This window comes from Anabrus simplex, chromosome 1 (assembly GCF_040414725.1).
Source record: "Anabrus simplex isolate iqAnaSimp1 chromosome 1, ASM4041472v1, whole genome shotgun sequence".
Taxonomy (NCBI): Eukaryota; Metazoa; Arthropoda; class Insecta; order Orthoptera; family Tettigoniidae; genus Anabrus; species Anabrus simplex.
Window position 1 is genome coordinate 1,540,964,355 of NC_090265.1, and position 23,780 is coordinate 1,540,988,134.

The following is a 23,780-nucleotide window of genomic DNA, read 5'->3' on the forward strand; positions in this document are numbered from 1 at the left end:
AGCATTTCGCCCTCGTGTGCTAGGGCGGGCTCATCAGTTGGTACCTAGCACACCTACCAATACGCTGGCTAGTGCATACCGTGGAGGCCACTGCGTAGGCTAACTGGAGCCACCGGCAGTGCCAATGCACTAAGAGACTTTGTCTCATCACTAAAAATTGATGCCTGCTTGGCCATCAGATGATATAGAAGTTGATTCCCATAGGGAATCTGAAATATTTGTCCTGAATGAGCAAATTTATAATACCAATATAAATTTTTCAGACAAATATTTCAGATTCCCTATGGGAATCAACTTCTATATCATCTGATGGCCAAGCAGGCATCAATTTTTAGTGATGAGACAAAGTCTCTTAGTGCATTGGCACTGCCGGTGGCTCCAGTTAGCCTACGCAGTGGCCTCCACGGTATGCACTAGCCAGCGTATTGGTAGGTGTGCTAGGTACCAACTGATGAGCCCGCCCTAGCACACGAGGGCGAAATGCTGGCAACCAAGAATGAGCTAGCTGGAAAATTTATAAATTTATATTGGTATTATAAATTTGCTCATTCAGGACAAATATTTCAGATTCCCTATGGGAATCAACTTCTATATAATCCTTTCATTCCAAAAAGTGTAGTTATCAATTGTTGATCTTAATCTTTTGTGTACCATGAGCAGTACACCCGCCTGTGCTCTAGTATCTCTGTCAACCCCACTGTAAAACTGTAAATAATTTACTGTCTCTTTTGATCCCTGAAGTTTTCTTTTTGTTTCTGAAATTGCCACAATTAAAATGTCTTTTTTTGCGAGAATGTCGTCCAGCTGGTCATCTTTGTGAGAGATACCTTGTACATTCCAGGTAGCACATCTAAAAGTATTTTTCTTCTTCCAATCTTTGTCCATTTCACTGTCCTTTTCAATGCCAGGAGAGGTTATGTATTCCACATAAAGTTAATTTTAGATAATATACAGAACAATAACAAATAGGTAATATGCCAAGTTCTTCATGATATAGATGAAATACATATAAAGTGTATAAAATATCATAATTTTAAAATATTCACCGTATAAGGAAACTTCAATCTTCAAAGAATATAAAAGACTTGTTTATAATAACCATAGCAACTGTCACTATACTCCGTACGGCTCTACTTCTAAATTGACGTTTTAGCAGATTTTGGCTCTGTCTGGTGGTTATGCGCTGAAGCATAGACATCCAACCAATCCCAAGCTGCCATTCATATCGATTTATATCGGCAGAGCACGATCTCGAAACCCAGTTGCCAACTCTAATATTTACATTTGCCACGTGGTTAACCTATCTCGCTCAGCGTGTGTGGCATTCGGTACGGTTCACGATCTTTTGCATTTTCCTTCAATATTTAATGTGTTTTTCATATTGTTGGAGGGTTCCAGTGACTCTGAGATCAGTAGAGTGTTCCCTTTGTAGGCCATAACCTCCTTTCTGTGCCAGCCATTAGCCGTTAGTGATGTATTATTTCCTCATTCTCTTTTATTGTTAATAATATATTCTCTTTTAGTGCCAGATATTGTTAGAAAGTGTAGTTCTTGTGAATTTGTTGTCAATCCATATTCATTAGTTTTTCTGAGTATGTATTACAATTTAAAAGGGCTGTTTACCGCGGTCATATTGCATCAGCTGTTCTCGCAGGCGTAGCGTGCTGGCAACAGAGGGAAGGCGATGCTCATTTGTTTTGCGAAACTTCAATTTAGAAGTAAGGCCGTGCGGAGTATAATCCTTCACAGCACCATAATTTTCATACGGTATTTTCCAAAAAAACTACTATAAAATTCAGGACACCAGTAAGTGTATATTACAAAGATGACTTAAGTTTCATAACAACAGCATCAAATCTATATCAATTCAGAAAAAACAGAATTATAAAAGTACTAATACAGAGCTTCTCATATATGTAATGATATAGTCATGGCCAATTATTGTATATTCCCAATGCTATTTTTATCACGTAATAAATTAAAATTTGCCAGAATTGTCCCAAAATGGCTCCTAAAATCTCTAGAAAAATCACTAGTCACTATTTTTGAAATTTTGTCACTAAATTACAAAAAAAAAAGACTCCAAATCTAGCTACTAATCTCTAGAATCGACTAGACTGATGTGAACAAACACGAACATACCAAGCACAAGCGATTGACAATCGAAATACGTGTTGCGATATACAGGTTTTGTAAATGTTGCACATCCGTGAACATTTGGTACCAGTTTCGACCCTGTTCGGGGTCATCATCAGCCATAAATTAAACTCCATTGAATTGAAACTGTATTCCGGATCCAAATGGTCACCCTCATTGGAGGACGGATGATTTATTTCTTTAATAAATCTCTCTCTCATAAATTGTACAATTCACTCGATTCATTCAAAAGGTCCCTAAAACAATACAATTTTAACATAACATTAAGATTAAAGTAGACAAATATGACACTGTCGAGTTAAAATGCTAGATGATGATGATGAGACACAAAGATCATAAAAATTTATAGAAAAGCACAAATACTTTACAGTATGGCACATTGAATGCCGTTATAGAGTGGCTATAGTTGACTCCAGATACTAAAGTTCTTAAATGTGTCTCTTTCACACAAGTTCTAAAGGTTGTATGACCTTGTGTAGCACTGATCAAAATGAATTAAGTAGACACAAATATGATAAAAGTTTGTAAAATAAGCACGACTCCAAACACTAAAGTTCTTAAATGTGTCTCTTTCACAAAAGTTCTAAAGGTTGTATGACCTTGTGTAGCACTGATCAATATGAATTAAGTAGACACAAATATGATAAAAGTTTGTAAAATAAGCACAAATGCTTCAGAATATGGTAATTATATGCTGTTGGAGTAGTACTAACATATTTCTAGGTACTAATTGTTCTTAAAATGCATATCTTTCACACAAGTTCTGGTGGTTGTGTGACCTTGCTTAATGCTGATGTATAGGAAATACAGTCATACACATAACATAAAATAAGCATAATGCTTCAAAATATAGCAATTATATGCCGTTGGGAGTACTACTAATAGATATCATAGAAAGAATAATTAACAAATACAAACATCGTCCTAAGACCAGACTTAAGAAAGAAAGACCCAACTTCCCTAAAATTTCTACTTTCACACTTAATAAAGAAATCTACAAAGTCACTAACATTCTCAAGAAACACAATGTAAAAATAGCTTTTAAAACCAGCAATAAAAATGCAGATATTTTACATAACACTACGTCTATCAACAGGATTAAAAGGTTTTTAAAATCGGCGAGATTATTGATTAGTACAGGATTAAGTGTAATTCTTGTAATTTTTCATAAGTGGGACAGACAGGGAGGAATTTCAGCATAAGATATTTGGAACATGCTAATGCCTTAAGATAAAATAAATTCTCCACAGTCGGCCAACACATGCATGATTACAACCATTGTTTCACCAGCAAAGGGCAAGATATGGTAATCCTTGAAATAGTAAACAAAGACCCTTTACTTAATATAACGGAAAACTGTTTTATACACTTAGACCAGTACTTTAATTCTAATTATAATCTAATTGATATCTCGGAGAAACCTAATATTTTATTCAACCTACTTATCGTTATTTTCAGACATGCTAATCTAACAAACCAGAAATCAGTTTTACGTTCAATCCAAGGCACTTTTCCGCAGCGATTACCCCCTTTCACCACATCATTCAGCCCTGCCGTAAACATAGTCCCTCCTTCTCAACCTCCCTTCCCCACTTTCTCCATCCCACCTACCCCGCCTGTCCCCTACATTCCCAATCTTCCTCATTCACGTTTCATGTCACATCAGACATACACAATCTGCCACGCTTCTCACACTGCTGCACAAGGTGAGTAAGATTTACTTTCGTTATTCAATCCCCCCTTCTTTGGCCTTCGCGCTAACTTCGGCTTTTTTTCTTATTGTTTATTAGGTCCAACTGCTCCGCAATGAACTGAAAAATCTTCACCACCCTTTCCTTACAAATATTTATTCGACCTTCACGCACAGCACTTGCCTTCAGCATCATAGATATCTACTTGAAGTTCATCCAATGACATGTTTTGTAACTTATTTATATCATGTGTATGACTTATTTCCTTTACATCAGTGTCAAGCAAGGTCATACAACCATCAGAACTTGTGTGAAAGGTAGGCATTTAAAGAAAAATTAGTACCCAGAAATCTATTAGTACTACAACGGCATATAACTGCCATATTTTGAAGCATTGTGCTAATTTTACGTCATGTGTAAGACTTATTTCCTATACATCAGCATTAAAGGAGGTCACACAACCGCCAGAACTTGTGTGAATGGTACGCATTTTAAGAACAATTAGTACCTAGAAATATAGTACTACTCCAACAGCATATTATTACCATATTCTGAAGCATTTGTGCTTATTTTACAAACTTTTATCATATCTGTGTCTACTTAATTCATATTGATCAGTGGTACACAAGGTCATACAACTTGTGTGAAAGAGACACATTTAACACGTTGGCTGCCAGAGCGGTACATTGTACCGCTGAGTGAGTGTCTCACGAGGCCACGGCGGTACAAAGTACCGCTGACAGGTGCTGCTATTTGACTTTCCCTGCCGGGCCGGCGGACCGCTGAGCCGTTGAATTGCTATGCTAGCGTACTGCTATGGCCTCGGAGCAAATCCTGGCGTGCTTGGTTTCCAAAATATAGCCTTTAATTTTTTATTAATCCAACCTCCTTTTATTGGCAATATTTGAGTATTTGTCCAATCAGTTTAGCCATGCGCTTAGGAATGCCGGGTTAGCTAACTCACAAGCTCAAGATTTTGGAGATCGTGGGCGTGAATACTACTGTCAGGAAACCTGGTTATGGATTTCTGTGATTTCCCATTTTCACCCCAAGCTTATGCTTACCTAATCAATAGGCCACACTGATTCCTTCCAAATTGTTGCACCCATACCTGAGCTGATTTCTACGGTTATCGCAATAAATATAGCGTAAAAATGAGCGTATTTGTATTTTCTAAATTGACAACATTCATTGACAACATAGCAAAATCTTACATTACCGTTGAACATTTGGCGAGGAGAAAACAGGAAATAAATATATTTCAAATTTAATTTGGTGAAGAGTTTTTGTGTTGCAAAACCAAATAGATCAGTTTGACATGGACACTACTTACCAGAGAACTCATACTGAAGGGCTAGCGTAATTATCTTCCGAGTTCGAGAAGAAAACGGTTTCATTTTTATAACTAACCTCTCCGTTCATTGGTAAAATAACTTAGAAATATCTCGCAAGTATTTCACACACACCGTACTGTAAAAGAATGAGTGCCTTGCGATTGTAGTCCTAAGCGCTAGTAAACAAATCGTGGCACGCTCTGTTATCTACAATGTGTATTATCAAGCGATGCACGCATCTGGTACCGTTAGACTGTACCGCTCTGGCCGTCTAGGCAAAACCATGCAGTGAACTTTTCTGTGGGGCCACGGCGGTACCTCGGGGTGCTGAGGATTTTTATTGTATTTCGTACATACATTGAACATTTAAGTGAAATATCACTTCGAATTTTGCTTTACTGCTTATTTACTACATGTATAGTAGAAAACATGCTTTGGCCACCAGGACATTTCTTGCTATGTGTCCTGGCAGTCAACGTGTTAAGAACTTTAGTATCTGAAGTCAACTATAGCCACTCTATAACGGCATTCAATTTGCAATACTGTAAAGTATTTGTGCTTATCTATAAACTTTTATCATCTTTGTGCCTCATCGTTATCTAACATTTTAACTCGACAATGTCATATTTGTCTATTTTAATCTTAATGTTATGTTAAAATTGTATTGTTTTAGGACCTTTCGAATGAATTATACAATTTATGTTTATGGCTGATGATGACCCCGAACAGGGTCGAAACTGGTACCAAATAAATATTTAACTGCATTGCGAAAGTATGTTCATTGAAAAGGAGGAATTGTAAATTGTCTGTAAAATTTAATTTATTTTTCCATTAAATACCTCATACTAAAGATGGGGTCTAGTGCTAATCTTCCATTTTGAAAGCCACGTTGTTGATCTTATAATTGTCCTTTCACTTTTCTTCTTGTTCTCTTTCCTAAAACCCTTTCAAATATTTTTGATAATAGAGATAGTTTGTGATATCTGAAGCCATACGTTTAATTAGGTTGTTTCTTTTCAGGTTACCACATGTTTTCTTCAGGTAGTTTATGAATTCATTTATTCACAATTAGTCTTGGCAGACTGAAGAATCTAACAGTTATAAATTATCTGAGAAATGAGTGAGATTCCTCGATAATTATCACTAGACCTCGGATTTTTAGGTGCCTCTTAAAAATATATTCTAGGCAGCTTCAATGTTACATATTTTAATGTGGTGATGTTGTTTGAGTCATCAGTCCATAGACAGGTTTGATACAGTGCTCAATGCCCCCCCCCCTATCCTGTGCTAACCTTTTCATTCCTACATTACTACATCTGCTTGTTATATTCATACCTTGGTCTACCCGTACCGTTCTTACCACCTACAATTCCCTCAAAAACTAACTGTACAAGACCAGGGTGTCTTAAGATGTGCCCTATCATTTTATCTCTTCTTCTGGTCAAATTTAGCCAAATCGATTTCCTCTCACCAATTCGATTTAGTATCTCTTCTTTCAAGATTCTATCCACATATTTCACCTTCAGCATTCTTCTGCAACACTAAATTTCAAAAGCTTCTATTCTCTTTCTTTCTGAGCTAGTTATCGTCCATGTTTCACAATGCTATGCTCCAGATGAAAGTCTTCAAAAACTTCTTTCTAATTCCTATATCAATGTTCGATGTGAACAAATTTCTTTTCTTATGAAAGGCCTTCCTTGCTTGTGCTAGTCTGCAATTTATGTCCTCCTTACTTCTACCATCATTAGTTATTTTACTACCCAAGTAACAATAGTCATCTACTTCCTTTAAGACTTCATTTCCTAATCTAATATTTCCTGCATCACCTGACTTTGCTCCCTCTAGGGACACCATGATCTTGACGTCGGTGTGGGGGCTTGTGTGCTTGTTGGTTCCGAGGGCTGTGCCCTGTGTACACACTCACTGTTCGGCAATATTTTCCTTCTCCTATGAGGTGCTACAACTGCCAGCGTTTTGGCCACACCTCACCACACTGCCAGGGATCAGCAATATGTGGGGCATGTGGAAAAGCAGCGCATGCCGGTGCGGAGTGCACACCACCACCAGTGTGTGTTAACTGCACTGGGGGAGCATGCCCCTCGGTCCAAGGAATGCCCAACATTTAAACAGGAGAAAAAGATCCAGGAGATTAAGACTCTGGATAAACTTTCTTATCCAGAGGCATGGAAGAAGTATGAATCAATGGCTCCTCCGGAATTCTCCGTCTCCTTTGCAGAGAAGGCTGCCAGTGTACGCATATCTCCCGTAAGTTTTGTACCCTCTGCCCCACCATCAACTCCGCAAACATCAAGTACCCAGCAAGTAAACGTCAAACCACAGGTTCAACAGTCAGTACGCACGTCATTGCCGAAGACGTCCGGGAAAAATGCTTCCCAGACACATTCGGCTGGGAAGTCCTCCTTCACAAGGGCGGGGGAAAAGACTTCCCCAACAAAGGCTGGAAAATCACCTTCCAGCCATCCTTCAACTGGCCCGAAAAAGGAGGAGAAAGGGAAGCCTAAATGCTCCCCTACATGTTTGGAGAAGAAACCTCCAACGAGACCGGGGGTCCCAGGATCCCCAAAAAAGCCTGGCAAGTCATCTGTCAGCCCTCCTCCAAAGTGTTCCAAAACGGTGGGCAAGAGTGAGGGAACACGATGTCTCTCTACTCGATCACTTTCTGGGGAATGAAGTTCTCCCAGGAAGAAGGTCCACCGCTCGCGATCAATGAGACCACCGTCTGTGGAGTGCATGGCCACCGCGGCTCCCTCTTCTAGGGAGACTATGGAGACTGAATCAACTCACCATCGTGGACAATGACGACAATACCGACAAGAACTGCGGAAAGTGGCAGGTAGCTGACCGAAAGAAGGGCAAGCAATTGTCCTAATTTCGCAACACTACCAATCCACACAATGGCACCATTGCAGTGGAACTACAACAATTATCACTGTCGCCTAACTGAGTTACGTCAATTGATATCCGTCTATGCGGCCTCCATAGTCTGTCTACAGGAATCTAGTTTGAGACCTGGACACGACACGACTATGAGAGGATATCGTATTTATTCTAAAGACAGAGTAGCTGTGAATGGCTCAGATACTGGGGGCGTTTGTACCCTAGTTGGCTCCGACATCTTCAGCGAGGAAATACCGCTCTGTACCCAGCTAGATGCAATTGCAGTTCGCACTCCGTTGCCAGTAATAACAATGGTGTGCAACGTGTACATTCCACCGGATCACGACCTTGAAATTCGTGCACTACAAGATTTGATCACTCTGTTGCCTCCTCCTTTCCTCATACTGGGAGATGTGAACGCCCGTAACATACTATAAGGTTCTCCGTTTTGCTGTTCTAGGGGGAGGATGCTCGAGTGAATGATCAACCTTTTTGATCTTTGCGTGCTTAATACAGGGGAACTGACACATTTCAGCAGCGCACATGGCACATTCTCACACCTGGATGTCACTTTGTGCAGCTGTGCGCTAGTTCCCCTGCTACGGTGGCAAGTACATGACGACCTCTGTGACAGTGACCACTTCCCAATAATTCTATCTCTCTTGAATCAAAGACAGTCCGAAGTACCCAAGCGCTGGTTACTTCGGTGGGCAAATTGGCCAGAATTTTCGAAACGCGCACTGATGGCTGATGATATGCTGGAGTCTGTTGACGAACACGTTTCTTCCATTACTACTGGAGTTTTGGCTGCTGCGGAGAAAACAATTCATCCTTATCCGGTATTCGTCGCCGGAAACAGGTCCCATGGTGTACGGATGAAATTGCAGCAGCCATACGCGATCGCCAACAGGCTTTTAAGCATTATCGTCGGAATCCTACGATGGCCAATCATATAACTTTTAAGCGTCTGCGCGCAAAGGCCCGTTTTTTGATTCGGGAATGTAAGAAAGCTACGTGGGAAAAGTATGCGTCATCCATCATGGCACATGCTCCGTCATCACAAGTGTGGACAAAACTCCGCTGTATTGTCGGAGTACAGAATGTGCTCTCAGTACTCGGAATCTCCATTAATGGAGATAAAGTTACGATTCCTTCAGTGACTGCTGACCACATCGCGTCACATTTCGCAGATGCGTCCAGCTGTAGGAGATACGACTCTGCATTTCTTCCAATTAAGCGCGAAGCAGAGGCACACCATCTCTCTTTTGCCTCTAGTGCCTCGCATCCCTACAACGTGCCCTTCACGGAGTGGGAGTTGCAGAGTACACTTGCGCTATGCAGAGATACGGCTCCTGGACCGGACAAAATCCATAATCAAAACATTTGAGTGACAGATGTCTCAAGGATATCCTCAGCCTATTCAACAGAATATGGAGTGAGGGAGTGTTTTCATCTCAATGGCGCGAGGGAATTACCAATTCCCAAGCCAGGTAAAGATCCAAAATTTCTGGATAGTTATAGGCCAATATGCCTTACGAATGGCCTCTGTAAGCTATCTGAAAGGATGGTTAACCGGCATTTTGTGTGGGCCATGGAAAAGGAGGGTCTCTTGTCTCACTACCAGTGTAGTTTTTGCTCTCATCGGTCTGCCACTGATCATCTTGTCAGATTGGAGAGCGCCATTCCGGGAGCCTTTCTCCGGAAGAAACACCTAGTTGCAGTGTTTTTTAACCTGAAGAAAGCTTACGACACTACCTGACGATATGGGATTCTCCCACTCCACACCAGTGGGGATTTCGGGGAAATTTGCCAATGTTTATTGAGAACTTCATGTCCCTCCGTCTCTTTCGAGTCCGAGTAGCGAACACATTTTCTCAATATTACGTTCAGGAAAATGGAGTACCTCAGGGATCTGTACCGAGTGTCCAACTGTTCGCAATCGCCATCAACGGCATAGTTGCCGCTGTGGGCCGGCAATCGTTCCATTGATGTATGTAGATGACTTAGCTCTACATTACAGCTCCGGAAGGGCGGCGTTTGCTGAGAGACAGCTAGAGCAAGCTATTAACTGAGTCGACAGATGGGCCCTGCAACAGGGTTTTCGATTTTCAGCAGTGAAAACCTCAATTGTACACTTCTGTCGACATCGGCCTGTGCATCCCGAACCAGAGCTCCGCTTGCGAAACAGTGCCTTACCAGTGGTTGACACCTGCAGATTCCTGGGTCTCCATTTTGATAAGAGACTTATGTGGCAGCCCCACATACGTCAGTTGAAGGTTGAAGGTTGCCTATATGAAGAGACTTAACATGCTTAAGTTTCTCAGCGACACTTCGTGGGGGGGCTGACCGTGCGGTACTGCTACGATTTTACACGGCGACGGTCCTCACCCAAATTGACAACGGAAGTGCGGCTTATGGCTCAGCATCAAAATCTACGCTGAGCCTTTTAGACAGTATTCACCATAGTGGAGTAAGGCTGGCAATGGGAGCTTTCTGTACTAGCCCCATTCCCAGCCTACTCGCTGAAGCGGGAGTTCCACCGTAACGGATAAGGAGGCAGCAGTTACTCCTCACGTACGCTGCCAAAATTCGTGAAATGCCGCTACATCCCAGCTATCAATGCATCTATCGTACCCAATACCACCAGAGGTGCCAAGACCAGCCGAATGCCACATGGTCGGTCGGGTTTCGGATTGATAGTTTGTGTCATGATTTGAATACCGATATCGGTGGTTGTCTTGAACAAACTCTTAGTGAGGTACCTCCGTGGTTGGTTCCGCGACTGGATATACGTCTAGCTCTGTTCTGTGGACCCAAGGTGAACACGGAATCCTCTGTTTACCGGAGGTATTTCCAGGACTTCGTTCACCAATATCCGGCTGCGAGACATATCTTCATGGATGGTTCTAAAATCGGAGATAATGTTGGTTGCTCTTTCGTCATTGATGATATAAGCACGAAGATCTCCCTTCCTAGAGTATGTGGCGTGTATACTGCAGAGCTTTACGCCATCTTAGAGGCTCTGCAGTTTGCACTGCGTTACGAAAGAAGCCACTTTCTGATGTGTACCGATGTACCGATTCGTTAAGCTCTCTGCAGTCTGTTGAAACCTGTTTCTCGCAACACCCACTGGTGCAGCAGATACATGACCTTCTAGCCAGGTTAAGGGATTCTGGCACCAGAATCACTTTCGTGTGGCTTCTAAGCCACGTTGGGATTGCGAGAAACGAATGTGCAGATGAAGTTGCAAGGAAGCTGTACTTTTACCTCCAAGACCAGTCAATGTACCTGCTAAAGATATTTATTCTCAGCTAAGTCGAACCATCTTGGCGTCCTGGGAATCGGAGTGGCTAGATATCCAAACTCCCAACAAGCTGAGAGCAATTAAAAAGACAACTACCGTGTGGCGGTCCTCTTTCCGACCTTCACAGCTCCTGTGCAGGCTGAGGATAGGTCATTTACGATCCACGCACTCTTATCTCCTAAATAGGGAAGACCCACAGTGTGCACCGATCTCTCTGGCCCAAGACGGAGCCTCAGCCTGCAGGAAACACTTGAACGCATACTAGCCGATGACGCGACTACTGCTGATCTCGTCATCCGGTTTATATGCAACAGTGGACTTATCAAGAGTACATAAATTACAAGTGTACCGTTACTCAGGGAATGCAACTTCCCTTTTGATTTGTTAGTAGTTTTTTTCAGGCTAATTCTATATTTCTTATTTTATTTTGTACTAATTCCAAATTCCTTTGTTGAATAAATAATTTTGTTTTTTATTTTAAATTTCTTTTCCACTAATTTGTTCAGAGAGGATGATTACCTCGTAGTTCCTCTTAAAACAAAAATCACCACCACCACCACCTGACTGTTTGACTGCACTCCATTACTTTTGTTTTGGACTTATTTTCATCTTGTATTCCTTCCCCAAGAATCTGTCTATACCATTCAGCAATTTCTCCAGATCTTTTCCAGTCAGATAAAATAACACTCAGGGTTTTGACTTCTTCACCTTGAACTTTGATACCCTTTCCAAATTCCTCTTTGATTTCCTTTACCGCCTGTTCTACGTAAACATTGAAAAGGAGAGGGGACAAACTGCAGCCTTGCCTCACTCCTTTCTGGATTGCTGCTTCTTTTTCAAAGTCCTTGATTCTTATCACTGCAGACTGATTTTTATATAGATTGTAGATAATTCTCCTTTCTCGGTATCTAATCCCGACCACCTTCAGAATCTCAAACAGCTTGGTCCAATCAACATTACTGAATGCCTTTCCTAGATCTATGAGCGCCATGTACGTGGGCTTGTCTTTCTTAATTCAGTCCTCTAAGATCAGGCATAAAGTCAGGATTGCTTCACGTGTTCCCACATTTCTTCTGAAACCAAACTGATCTTCTCCCAACACAGTTTCAACTTGTCTTTCCCTTCTTCTCTAAATAATACGTGTTAAAATTTTGCAGACGTGAGATACGAGGGTAATCGCAAAAATACGGTATCCTATTTTTTTTATAAATACAGAACTCTGTTCGTGTGGCTGTTGGTCACAATATTGTGAAGAGTGTTTCCTGTGCTTGCATAAAAAAATGCACATGCCGCGCTGAGGCACTCAGTCTTGGCTTGGCACCCGTTGAGATTGAAGCTTTGCAGGATACCATCCTCATTTTTACGTATTGAGCTTGGAGACTGGAGCTCCCGTTGGATGTAACTGCCAAGTGCGAAGTGTGCGCAATTATTCGGTTTTGAACGCAAACGGTACAGAACCAATTGAAATTAATCGCCAATTGACGGAAGTGTATGGTGAGTCATGCACGGATGTCAAAAATGTTCGTAAGTGGTGTAGAGAGTATGCAGCCAGTCGGACTGAAATTCATGACAAAGGAGTGGGAGACCGTCAATTTCCATTGAGACAGTCGTGAAGGTTGAGCAAATCATGCGTGAAGATCAGCGAATCACCCTGGATGATCTCTGCACTTTGGTTCGTGAGGTTTCCCGAAGCGCCACTCACAGAATTTTAACGGAAATATTGAAATAGCGGAAGATGTGTGCCAGATGAAAGATGAGGTTCACAACTTCCTGAACAGCATAGCGGCGAGCTGGTATGACATGCGCACACAAAAACAGTCACAGAGTCTACAAAAATGCATCGACCAAAATGGTGATTATGTCGAAAGAAAAGCTAAATCTTCAAGCTGAAAAATGATGTAAACCACTGTAGAAATAAACAGGTCTAAGTATTTATAAAAAAATAGGAGACCTTATTTTTGGGATTACCTTCGTACTAAACTAATGGTGCGATAGTTTTCACACTTGTCAGCAGCAGCTTTTTTGGGAATAGGTATACCAACATTTTGCCAAAAATTAGGTGGCACTTCTCCTGTATTCTACATCTTACACACTAAATGGAATAACTTCTCCATGCTGGTTTCTCCTAAGGCAGCCAGTAATTCTGAGAGTATGTCATCAATTCCCGGTGCCTTGTTCCTACTTAGGTCTCTCAAAGCTCTGTCGAATTCTGACCTCAAGACTGGGTCTCCCATTTCATTAGCATCAACAGCCTCTTCTTGATCCAGAACACTATCATCTACTTCTTCACCTTGATACAATTGTTGGATATGTTCCTGCCATCTTTCTGACTTGTCGTCTTTCCCTAGAAGTGGTTTTCCATCTGAGCTTTTAATATTCATACACCTACTTTTCCTTTCTCCAAAGGTTTCCTTGATTTTCCTGTATGCAGCACCTACCTTTCCTAGGGCCATACCAACCTTCAACATTAAGGATGTTCAGCCATTCTTCCTTAGCTGTCCTGCACTTTCTACTTCATTCTTCATTCGCCTGTATTCTTTTCTGCCCTCCTCAGTTTTTACATTCTTGTACTTTAGTCGTTTATCAATCAGGTCTCGTACCTCTTGAGTTATCTTAATTCAACTTTCCTTTTTTCCTAACTTTTCTTCAGCAGCCTTACTGATCAAATTCTTCATGACTGTCCATTCTTCCTCTACTGTGTTTCCTTCAGCCTGTGTTACATATTTCTTGAAACAATCCCTCACATGATTTTTTTCAATTTGTCTAGATCCCGTCTCCTTGTATTCCTTACTTTCTTCAATGTCTTCAACTTCAGGTGCCATTTCATGACCAACAGGTTGTGGTCAGAATCTACATCTGCTTCTGGGAAAGTCTTGCAATCCAACACCTGGTTTCTAAATCTCTGCCTAATCATAATGAAGTACATTTGATACCTGATACCTTCCAGTGTCTCCAGGTCTCGTCCATGTATACAGCCGTCGTTTGTGGTGTTTGAACCAAGTGTTAGCCGGGACTAAATTGTGATCGGTGCAGAATTCAACCAACCGGCTTCCTCTTTCATTCCTTTGTCCCAATCCAAATTCTCCTACTGTATTACCTTCTCTTTCTTGGCCTACCACTGCATTCCAGGCCATCACAATTAGATTCTCGCCACCTTTTACATATTGAATTAAATCTTCCATCTCTTCATATATATATATTTTTTTTTTTTGCTATTTGCTTTACGTCGCACCGACACTGATAGGTCTTATGGCAATGATGGGATAGAAAAGGCCTAGAAATCGGAAGGAAGCGGCTGTGGCCTTAATTAAGGTACAGCCCCGGCATTTGCCTGGTGTGAAAATGGGAAACCACGGAAAACCATCTTCAGGGCTGCCGACAGTGGGGCTCGAACCCACTATCTCCCGATTACTGGATATTCGCCGCACTTAAGCGACTGCAGCTATCGAGCTCGGTCATATATTCTTTAGATTTCTTCATCATCTGCTGAACTAGTAGGCATATAGACCTACACTATTGTGGTGGGCATTGGCTTCGTGTCTATCTTGACCACAATAATCCTTTCACTATGCTGGTCATAGTACTGTAGCTTACCCGCTGCCCTATTTTCTTATCCATTATTAAACCTACTTCTGCATTTCCCGTTTGATTTTGTGTTGAGAATTCTGTAGTCACATGAGCAGAAATCCTGCTCTTCCTGCCAATGTACTTCACTTATACCAACTACATCTAACTTTAGTCTGTCCGTTTCCCCCTTTCAGATTCTCTAGCCTAATGTGTTACCATTTTTATTTTGCTAAATTGATAATAACTCATTAGGGGGAAATATGTAACAAATTTCACTCACCTCTTTGATGCAAACCATCTGATGTGAAATGAGGAAACTCCTGCAACCACTGTTTAATTAATGACTTGGAAAGCGACATTTTTGGCATAATTCACACACTGAACAAATGAGCCACTGAAATGTTCTCACAGAATGAAATCAGTTTTGTTTCCAGCAGGTTAATGGATACTGTCTCTCGCCTCATGACAGACTACGTGCATGTTTACTCTGGGAAGTCCTTCAGGACTTCCGGAGAGTATTGTTTACAGTATCCCAATTTTAAGATTTTGTTTGTAAAGTCTTTCAAGAATATACTGTTCATGAATCAGAAACGAGTCAGCAAATATTTTAGTTTCTCGGAATAAATTTATCGATTTATGGATAAAATAGGAATTATAGGAATATAGGCAAATATAGATTCTAACGTCAATTTAGGCATTTTTAGGTAGTACAGGACCACCGTTTATAACCTCATAAATACAACTTTTCAGGACAGAACTAGGTCCAGAACAAAATAATCATGGACAAGGAGAAAGACCAGAAGAAACAAAGCTGATATGAATGAATATGGTCCTCAGATGGCCAAAACAAAAAGAAGAAACTTGTAAATACAACTTCATTTTAAGTTATCTCTTCAAGAACAAAACAGGTTTTTGGCTAAAATCCAAGGTCTAATTATCATGTCTACTTGTCCACCTTATTAAATACAGGTATTATAACTCCTCTACTCCAGTCCAACTAGACCTAAATAAACTATACAGATATTGTAAACCTGCCAATGGCCGTAGCCGTGTTGAAACACCGGATCCCGTAAGATCAAAGTTTTTTTTTTGCTAGTTGTTTTACGTTACACCGACACAGATAGGTCTTATGGCGACGATGGGACAGGGAAGGGCTAGGAGTGGGAAGGAAGTGTCCGTGGCCTTAATTAAGGTACAGCCCCAGCATTTGCCTGGCGTGAAAATGGGAAACCACGGAAAACCATTTTCAGGGCTGCCGACAGTGGGGTTCGAACCTACTATCTTCCGAATACTGGATACTGGCCGCAATTAAGCGACTGCAGCTATCGAGCTCGGTAAGATCTAAGTTAAGCAACATTGGGCGTGGTCAATATTTGGATACGTTGCCACGTGCTGTTGGTGGGGGGTAAGGGAATGGAGGAGAGGAAAGGAACTGGCCACCCTACCATATGTAAACTCCGGCTCAGGTACACCTCTGCGAAGGTTTGGACCTGCCTTCGGGCAGAATCTGCCCTTACCTTATGATTGTAAACCAATAGGTCCTGCTACTCTTCCCATTTTCATTCACTTGATAGCAGTTTCCACTTCTTCCAATGTGACAACCATTTCATGAAAAGTGCCATTAAACAAGCTCCATCTTAAACTTGTCAGACTTCATAATAGCTTTTCTGAATTTAACATTTCTAATTTTGTATTGTCCATGATGATTTAACTTATTCAGTCAACTTTAAAACCATCACATTTAGTGTGCACATAACCATCAGTGTTTATTAAGACACTGGAGTGTCTTCAGGTCAGTCACAGGCATTATGTCCAGTTTGTCTAGTCACTGTATGACCCAAGATGATGTTCCCATAAAGTTCACCAATGATCCTGAGTATGATTTCGTTTGAAATTCTATTACAATGTGGTGAACAGTTTGATTTACTGCACCACAGTCAGAGATGGGGGAAGTTTACACACCCCATTTATATCACTTAATTTACACTTATTTCTTTCTTTCTTCCCACTACTTATCTGGCTCAACATATGTAGAAAAACCAGAGAACTGGATTAAACAATGCTGCTGATGATGCACATGGTTTGATTGAAGACCACGTCAACCTTCTTAACATGTGACCTGTTCTGCCACACTGAAGAGGAGTATCGGTACTCTGCTGTGAAATATACTAACCCCATTGTGGATGCAGAAGCTCCCAATGGTAAACTAGTGAATTTGTGAATAATGTTGTTCTTTCAGATTGTTTAGATAGAATAAAAATGACTCTGTTTTGGCGTGTTTGGTCTCAGACACCACTTCCTGACGACTAGACATATGCATAAAGAATTCTCTCCTAGGTGATAGCCTAAGCAGTTCAGCTGATCATTTGAAATTTCCATACAAACTGCTAAGCCGAAGTGATTTGTGCCTATTACTCAGCAAAACCTTTATATTCTTGCCTTACAGAACATGTGGTAGCGTTCTTAAGACAGGGGCCCAGTATGTAAAACATTACTTGGCGAGATGAAATATATGAATGTTACCTTAAAATGGTTGTGGAGGAGAAGTGTGTTCATCGCTAATGCTAGAATCCCACCATGCCATTCCCAGAAGAAACTTGCTTTTAAAACCAAACACAGACACATCTTTCACCATTAGAGGAACCCGGGGTAATTAGAACATTATCATATAAATATCATATGAAGGAAAATACAAAATTGATAGGGTAATTAGAAAAAAACTCTTTCACAAATTGAGTAACACACTATAATGTGTGGGAATGCAGAAATATCTTTAGTTACTTTTTGGTGTTTATATGATAATGTTCTAATTATCGCATGTTCTAACTAACTACCCCGGGTTTCCCTACTTGCAACTCTCCTCTGTTGAATACTCACTAAGAAGGGATGCAATTTATGAAGCTCCCATAATTCAATGCAGATTTAATTGCCAACTTCGCCTTGCTAATTGACCCAACAATGTTCATAGGTTATGATAATGTTGTAATTATCGCATGTTCTAACTACCCCGGGTTCCCCTACTTACAACCCTCCTCTGAATACTAACTACCAATGGATGCAATTTACAAAGCTCCCATAATTCAATGCAGATTTAATTGCCAACTTCGCCTTGCTATGGACCCAACAATGTTCTCTTTGCTAATGTTCTAATTATCGCATGTTCTAACATTTGTTTTATGTCAATTGTGTGCATGCACATTTGTTTAGTTATTAGATGTTTTACATTAAGGCTGAAGATGGCCAGCCCCGGCCGAAACTAGTCCCAAATTAATGTAGTTTAGAGTGGACCAAAACTACATTAATTTAATAATTATATTGCCAACAATGTTCGCCAATGTCTGATGCTGATGATGCCTGTTGTTTAAAGGAGCCTAACAACTAGGTCATCAGCCCATAATGGTACTAAATGAGACGGAATGACAAATTAAAAGTCCAAAATCCTCCACTGACCAGAATTCAAAATGTGAGGATGAAGAATGAATGGATTCCCTTCCCCATGGCACTACAGCCGTTGGCCTACCAAGCGACCGCTGCTCAGCCCAAAGGCCTGCAGATTACGAGGTGTTGTGTGGTCAGCATGACGAATCCTCTCGGCCGTTATTCTTGGCTTTCTAGACAGGGGCCGCTATCTCACCGTCAGATAGCTCTTCAATTCTAATCACGTACGCTGAGTAGATCTCGAACCAGCCCTCAGGTCCAGGTAAAAATCCGACCTGGCCGGGAATCGAACCCGGAGCCTCCGGGTAAGAGGCAGGCACGCTACCCCTACACCACGGGGCCGGCACGGAATGAATGGATAGATATGAATTTAAAACAACCAGTGGATCCGACCTGCAATGTCTCGCACTCACAGAAACTGACGGGAAACAATAGTATTACTGACCAAGGGACTCCGTCTATAGCATAATCGATTATGCTTTTAGTCTAAAGGGGTCCAAAATCCAAGTCATCGGCCCCTCATAATGGTACTTATCGCTATGAAAGTAGAACCATGGTATTTGTCAAGTTGTGGTACTAATCAAAAGTAGAGTAGACTTGCTGCATAACACACAGTATGGCACTACTCACAGGTTATGAAATTCGCACATGGAATACAGACCTATGGTGTTTCGCACATTGCAGTGCCATTTACAGGCAACGCAAACCAATCGTGTTCATCCCACATGTGTACTAATCACAGGGACCCACACTACCCCATGGTGTTCCTCATATAGTGGGTACTAATCATAGGCAAGGCAGAAACATCGAGTTGCTCCTAAAGTGGTACTAATCACAGGTACTGTAGAAGCCGGCAACACACGCTGTTGCTACTAATCACAAACCTATTTGGTACCGGCACCTAACATAGTGGCACTACGCCCAAGTAAAAGCGACCCATGGTTTTCCCAACGTGGTGGTAGTAATCACAAGTAGTTTCATGGTTCTAATACAATCATCCCTTGGACGCCCCTTACAACAGGCAGGGGATACCGTGGGTGCATTGTTCGTCTGCATACCCCACCAACAGGGGTTGGCCAATGTCTAACATGAAACAGAGCCCCCTTTAGATGGGGGCACAATCCCTCAACAAGCTTCCTGCTGATCACCCCAGACATATTAGCCTAATGGTGTTTTGTCACTAGTTAGGACGTACGCAAACCAATAGGTGTCAGACACTTCCACAACATTACATTTTCTTCAATCAATCAATCAATCAATCAATCAATCAATCAATCAATCAATCAATCAATCAATCAATCAATCAATCAATCAATCCATCCATCCAGATCTGTATTTACGGCAGTCGCCCAGGTGGCAGATTCGCTATCTGTTGTTTTCCTAGTCTTTTCTTAAATGATCTCAAAGAAACTGGAAATTTACTGAACATCTCCCTTGGTAAGTTATTCCAATCTCTAACTCCCCTTGCTATAAATGAATATTTGCCCCAATTTGTCCACTTGAATTCCAACCTCATATCTTTTCTACTTTTAAAGACGCCACTTAAACTTATCCGTCTACTAATGTCATTCCACGCCATTTCTCCACTGACAGCTGGGAACATTCCATTTAATGATATAATGCCAGCGTTTTGCCCCAGTGTGCTAAGTTGGACTCATCAGTTGGTAAATGGCACACCCACCAAGACGCATGGCTAGTGCATACCTTGGGGGCCACTGTGTAGGCTACTTGTAGCCACCAGCAGTACCAATGCACTATGAGACACTTAGTCTCATTACCAAAACTTGACGCCTGCTTGTCCATCAAATGATATAGATGCTGATCCCCATAGAGAACCTGAAATATTTGTCCAGAATGAGTAAATCTATAATACTAATATAAATGGTCCATTATTGGACATTATAAATTTTCCAGCTAACTAATTCTTCGTTGCCAGCATTTCGCCCCAGTGCGCTATTTACCAACTGATAAGCCCAACTTAGCACATCCTAGCAAGTTCCTTCAATTTCTCTTTACTTCCACAGCCATTTCTAACTATTTCTTTCCTATCTGCATCTCCTTCTTAGTCTCTTTATTTCTCTATTGTAATAAGGTGGGTCTTTACCATTTCTTACCACCTTTAAAGGTACAAACCTGCACTCCTCAACAACTGGTAGCACCTAATGACATTTCTATAAACACTCTCCTGTATTAACAACAAAGGAGCATTACTCTGTGCCGAGCCTCCACCTCTATTCTCTGGGCCCCTGGCCTAAAATTGAACAAAAAAAATCGTTCCACATTTAATTTCCAGTCTATTGAAATACCAACTCCAGTGTTAACTAATCTTACCTCAAAACTTCTTGCCTTTTGTAGGGAGCTATGTTTTTCATTGCCAACAAAGAGCATTAATGTAAAAACTAGGCTTTAAACACTAATACAGTTATGCAATTTGGTCAACTATTGCTAAAGACTTTAAATTTCACTACAAGCACTATATGACTATTTGCGAATGTACAATCTAGGCCTAATTTATTTATTATTATTAAGGAAAGAGCACACAAACGTGCATAAAATTAGTATACACTGATCAAATAGATACAAAATACATTATTCTTTGCTGTATTCCTTTAGAGTCTTGTGTCTCTGTGTACAAATTGTAAAATGATATCGCTCACACACCTTGTTGCATAGTTTGCATAAGCAGTCTTCATCTGGGTCATGGGTCATGGAAGTATGTTTTCATGCACAATTTATGATGAAATCCATGTACAGGTAGTCTAGTGATGGCACTTCGCAAAACCTGGTTTGGTCCACTCCATCTTCAGTCTAGCATGGCTTCTGTTGTGAAAAGATGGTAGCTGTAGGATGTACCTCGTATCTTCTATAAAAAAGCGTTCTTTTGCAAGCATATACGCTAGTCTTGGCGGCGCTGTTTTTGCTATCCCCAGTATTCTTTTCAGGAATCTGGCTTTTACTCTTTCTAGGGTTTCTAAGTCGGTCATAGTAAGGTGGTCCCAGATGAGATGAATACCATAGGTGAGAGCAGGGAGAATTTTGCTGCAGAAGAGAAGCATTGCTGTTTCTAGCGAGATCATGGTGGGGTTTTCTATGTCGTAGATCCCTCATATGGCTGCTGCCGTTCTTTCTCTTATATGTATTCTGTAAGAGGTACCATTAGATTGAAGAGTGATGCCGAGGTATCGGAAATTACCTACTCTTTTCAAGGTCTGTTCAGAAAACGTGAGTGTGTCTTGTGCCGCAACTCTTCCTCCTTTTAGAAATGTCATGTAAACAGTTTTGCCTTTAACTGTAGGTCATTTTCGTCAGCCCAGATCTGTAACTTGTCCATTGCTTCCTGGAGGACCTCCCTGTTTCTGGAGCCTAGTATCATGTCATCAGCATAGGCATATAGCACGACTGGAGAGTTCTGTATTATTTTTGTTACATCTGCTGTGGCGATATTGAATAAGATTGGGTTTATTGGATCACCGTGGAGGACCCCATTTGTTTGTGTTTATGAAGTACTAAAAATTGCATGGTAACAACCATTTACCATGATTCTGCTGACAAACAAATTCACATTTGCATAATATTTCTGATGGTTTGACATTTTCTAGTATCACTGTTTATGCATCACATAGACATAAAATAACATGTTTTGCAGAGTATGCTTAAATTAATTACACACTGTAAAAATGCATTCCACAACTGGCACATCAAGTAATTTCTTTTCTTTGCTCCATGCACTATCCACAAATAGGCCTATGATCATAAATTTGTTGCACAGCAGTTAGCCGAGAATTGTTCAAAGAATAATTTGCACGTTTCACACCGACAGCTGTGGGAGGTGAAGTTTGTTTATGTAACTTTGTTCTTTACTAGTAAAAAGTATGGGTCTGATACTAGCCTAACTTCTACAGAACATCACAACAGACTCCCGAATACAAATTTCTTTAAAATCGGAAAGTATGACATACCGGTTCGTATTTTTCATTTCATAACACTAGACTATGCCTCTGTATCTCTCAGTAGAAATCAAATGACCACACCTGTTGCAATAGAACCTATATGTACCAATATTTTAAATAAGAAAATAAATAAAGCCGTTAGTTCTAAGAGAAGAATGTCCTCTACTGGGTCAAGGGAATTGTCTCACGGTTTCCAAACTGGAATCGAACTCGTACATGACAAATAAAATTCGAAATACTCAACAGGCTTGACAAACGCCCACAGCAAATGTTGCAAAAAATTAAACATAATTAATGTAAAGAATTGATTAAAATGCTCCTAATACATATAAACTCCATATAAAGTACAATATATGACACCAGTAAAAATTAGTCTTAGACTTCCAAAAAAATCTGAATTTTACTGTGAAGTATATTCACGTCAAACAAGTAATATGAGCGGTTCTCAAAAAAAAAAAACCTCTTAGAACAATAGTTCAAGGATATATTTGAACGAAAAACCAATCAATTTAAAACTCCCCAAGGATGAGAGGATGCGAAAAGGACTAAATTCCTCTTAAATATATCAAATTTATTTCGCAACTATGAGAAGGAATTGTCCCAATTTGAAGACCATAACAATACTAATAATAAATATATATGACTTCAGTAGACGAATTCAACAATTAATCAGAATCTCCAAATTTAACTGTTATAGTCCATAAGTCATTCTCCGGAACTTGAAAACAAACTACAGACGACTCCCGCCCAAAAGAAGAGAGTTGGCAACACTTAAGGCATGCATACATGGAAACCATTGAAACACTGCAAAGACAAAAGCGTATGTGTATTAGCATTGGTCCTATATGAACTCTTCTTTAAAAAAATACATGCCTTCCTCACACTCTTCGTCTGATTCTGGCGCTTCCCCAACAACAATTATTCCTTGTGAATTACTATTTCCACAACGCTGCTTGTTTTGCAGTACACTGACTCCCTGAAAACAAATACAGGCAGACATTAATTTAGACAGCCTGCCTTCCGGTAGACATAAGTTAAATAAAAATATTAATACATACAGTGGACACATTAACTTCTTCCTCACTGTCAGATTCAGGTGCTTCTCCAATTACAACATACTGCTTTCTTTCCATCATACTACTCCTATTAATCGGAGAAGAGACGTATACCACTAGTATCACAAGTCACAGATCTCAAACAAATCAGGTACACACTCAAAGATAAGTAAATTATTTGGTACTTACGCTTTATAGCTGAGACAGTCCCTTGCTCTAATAGTACATCTCTGTAACTAGAGTTCGTCATCTAACCTAAGATCACATTTCCACAACAACATTCAGGCAAATTCCTCGCATCTGTCGTTTCACTGTCGCCTTCAAAAAACAAGAGTATTTATGAAACATACAGCCATATTTAATTTATTACTCTTTGTATTTGCCAT

At 40.6% G+C, this 23,780-nt stretch overlaps 1 protein-coding gene across 1 annotated transcript in view; it reads right to left on the bottom strand.

Moving 5' to 3' along the window:
- Blos3 (Biogenesis of lysosome-related organelles complex 1, subunit 3) overlaps positions 1-23,712 on the bottom strand; it is a 74,955-nt gene extending 51,243 nt beyond the window's left edge. The window contains exons 1-3 of the mRNA XM_067138056.1: positions 23,584-23,712; positions 23,398-23,482; positions 23,213-23,315 (exon numbers count right to left, since the gene is read on the bottom strand). Coding sequence (XP_066994157.1) covers positions 23,213-23,315; positions 23,398-23,475 — 181 coding nt within the window. The 5' untranslated portion in view covers positions 23,476-23,482; positions 23,584-23,712. The remainder of the gene's footprint in view (positions 1-23,212; positions 23,316-23,397; positions 23,483-23,583) is intronic.
- Positions 23,713-23,780: the final 68 nt, after the last annotated feature.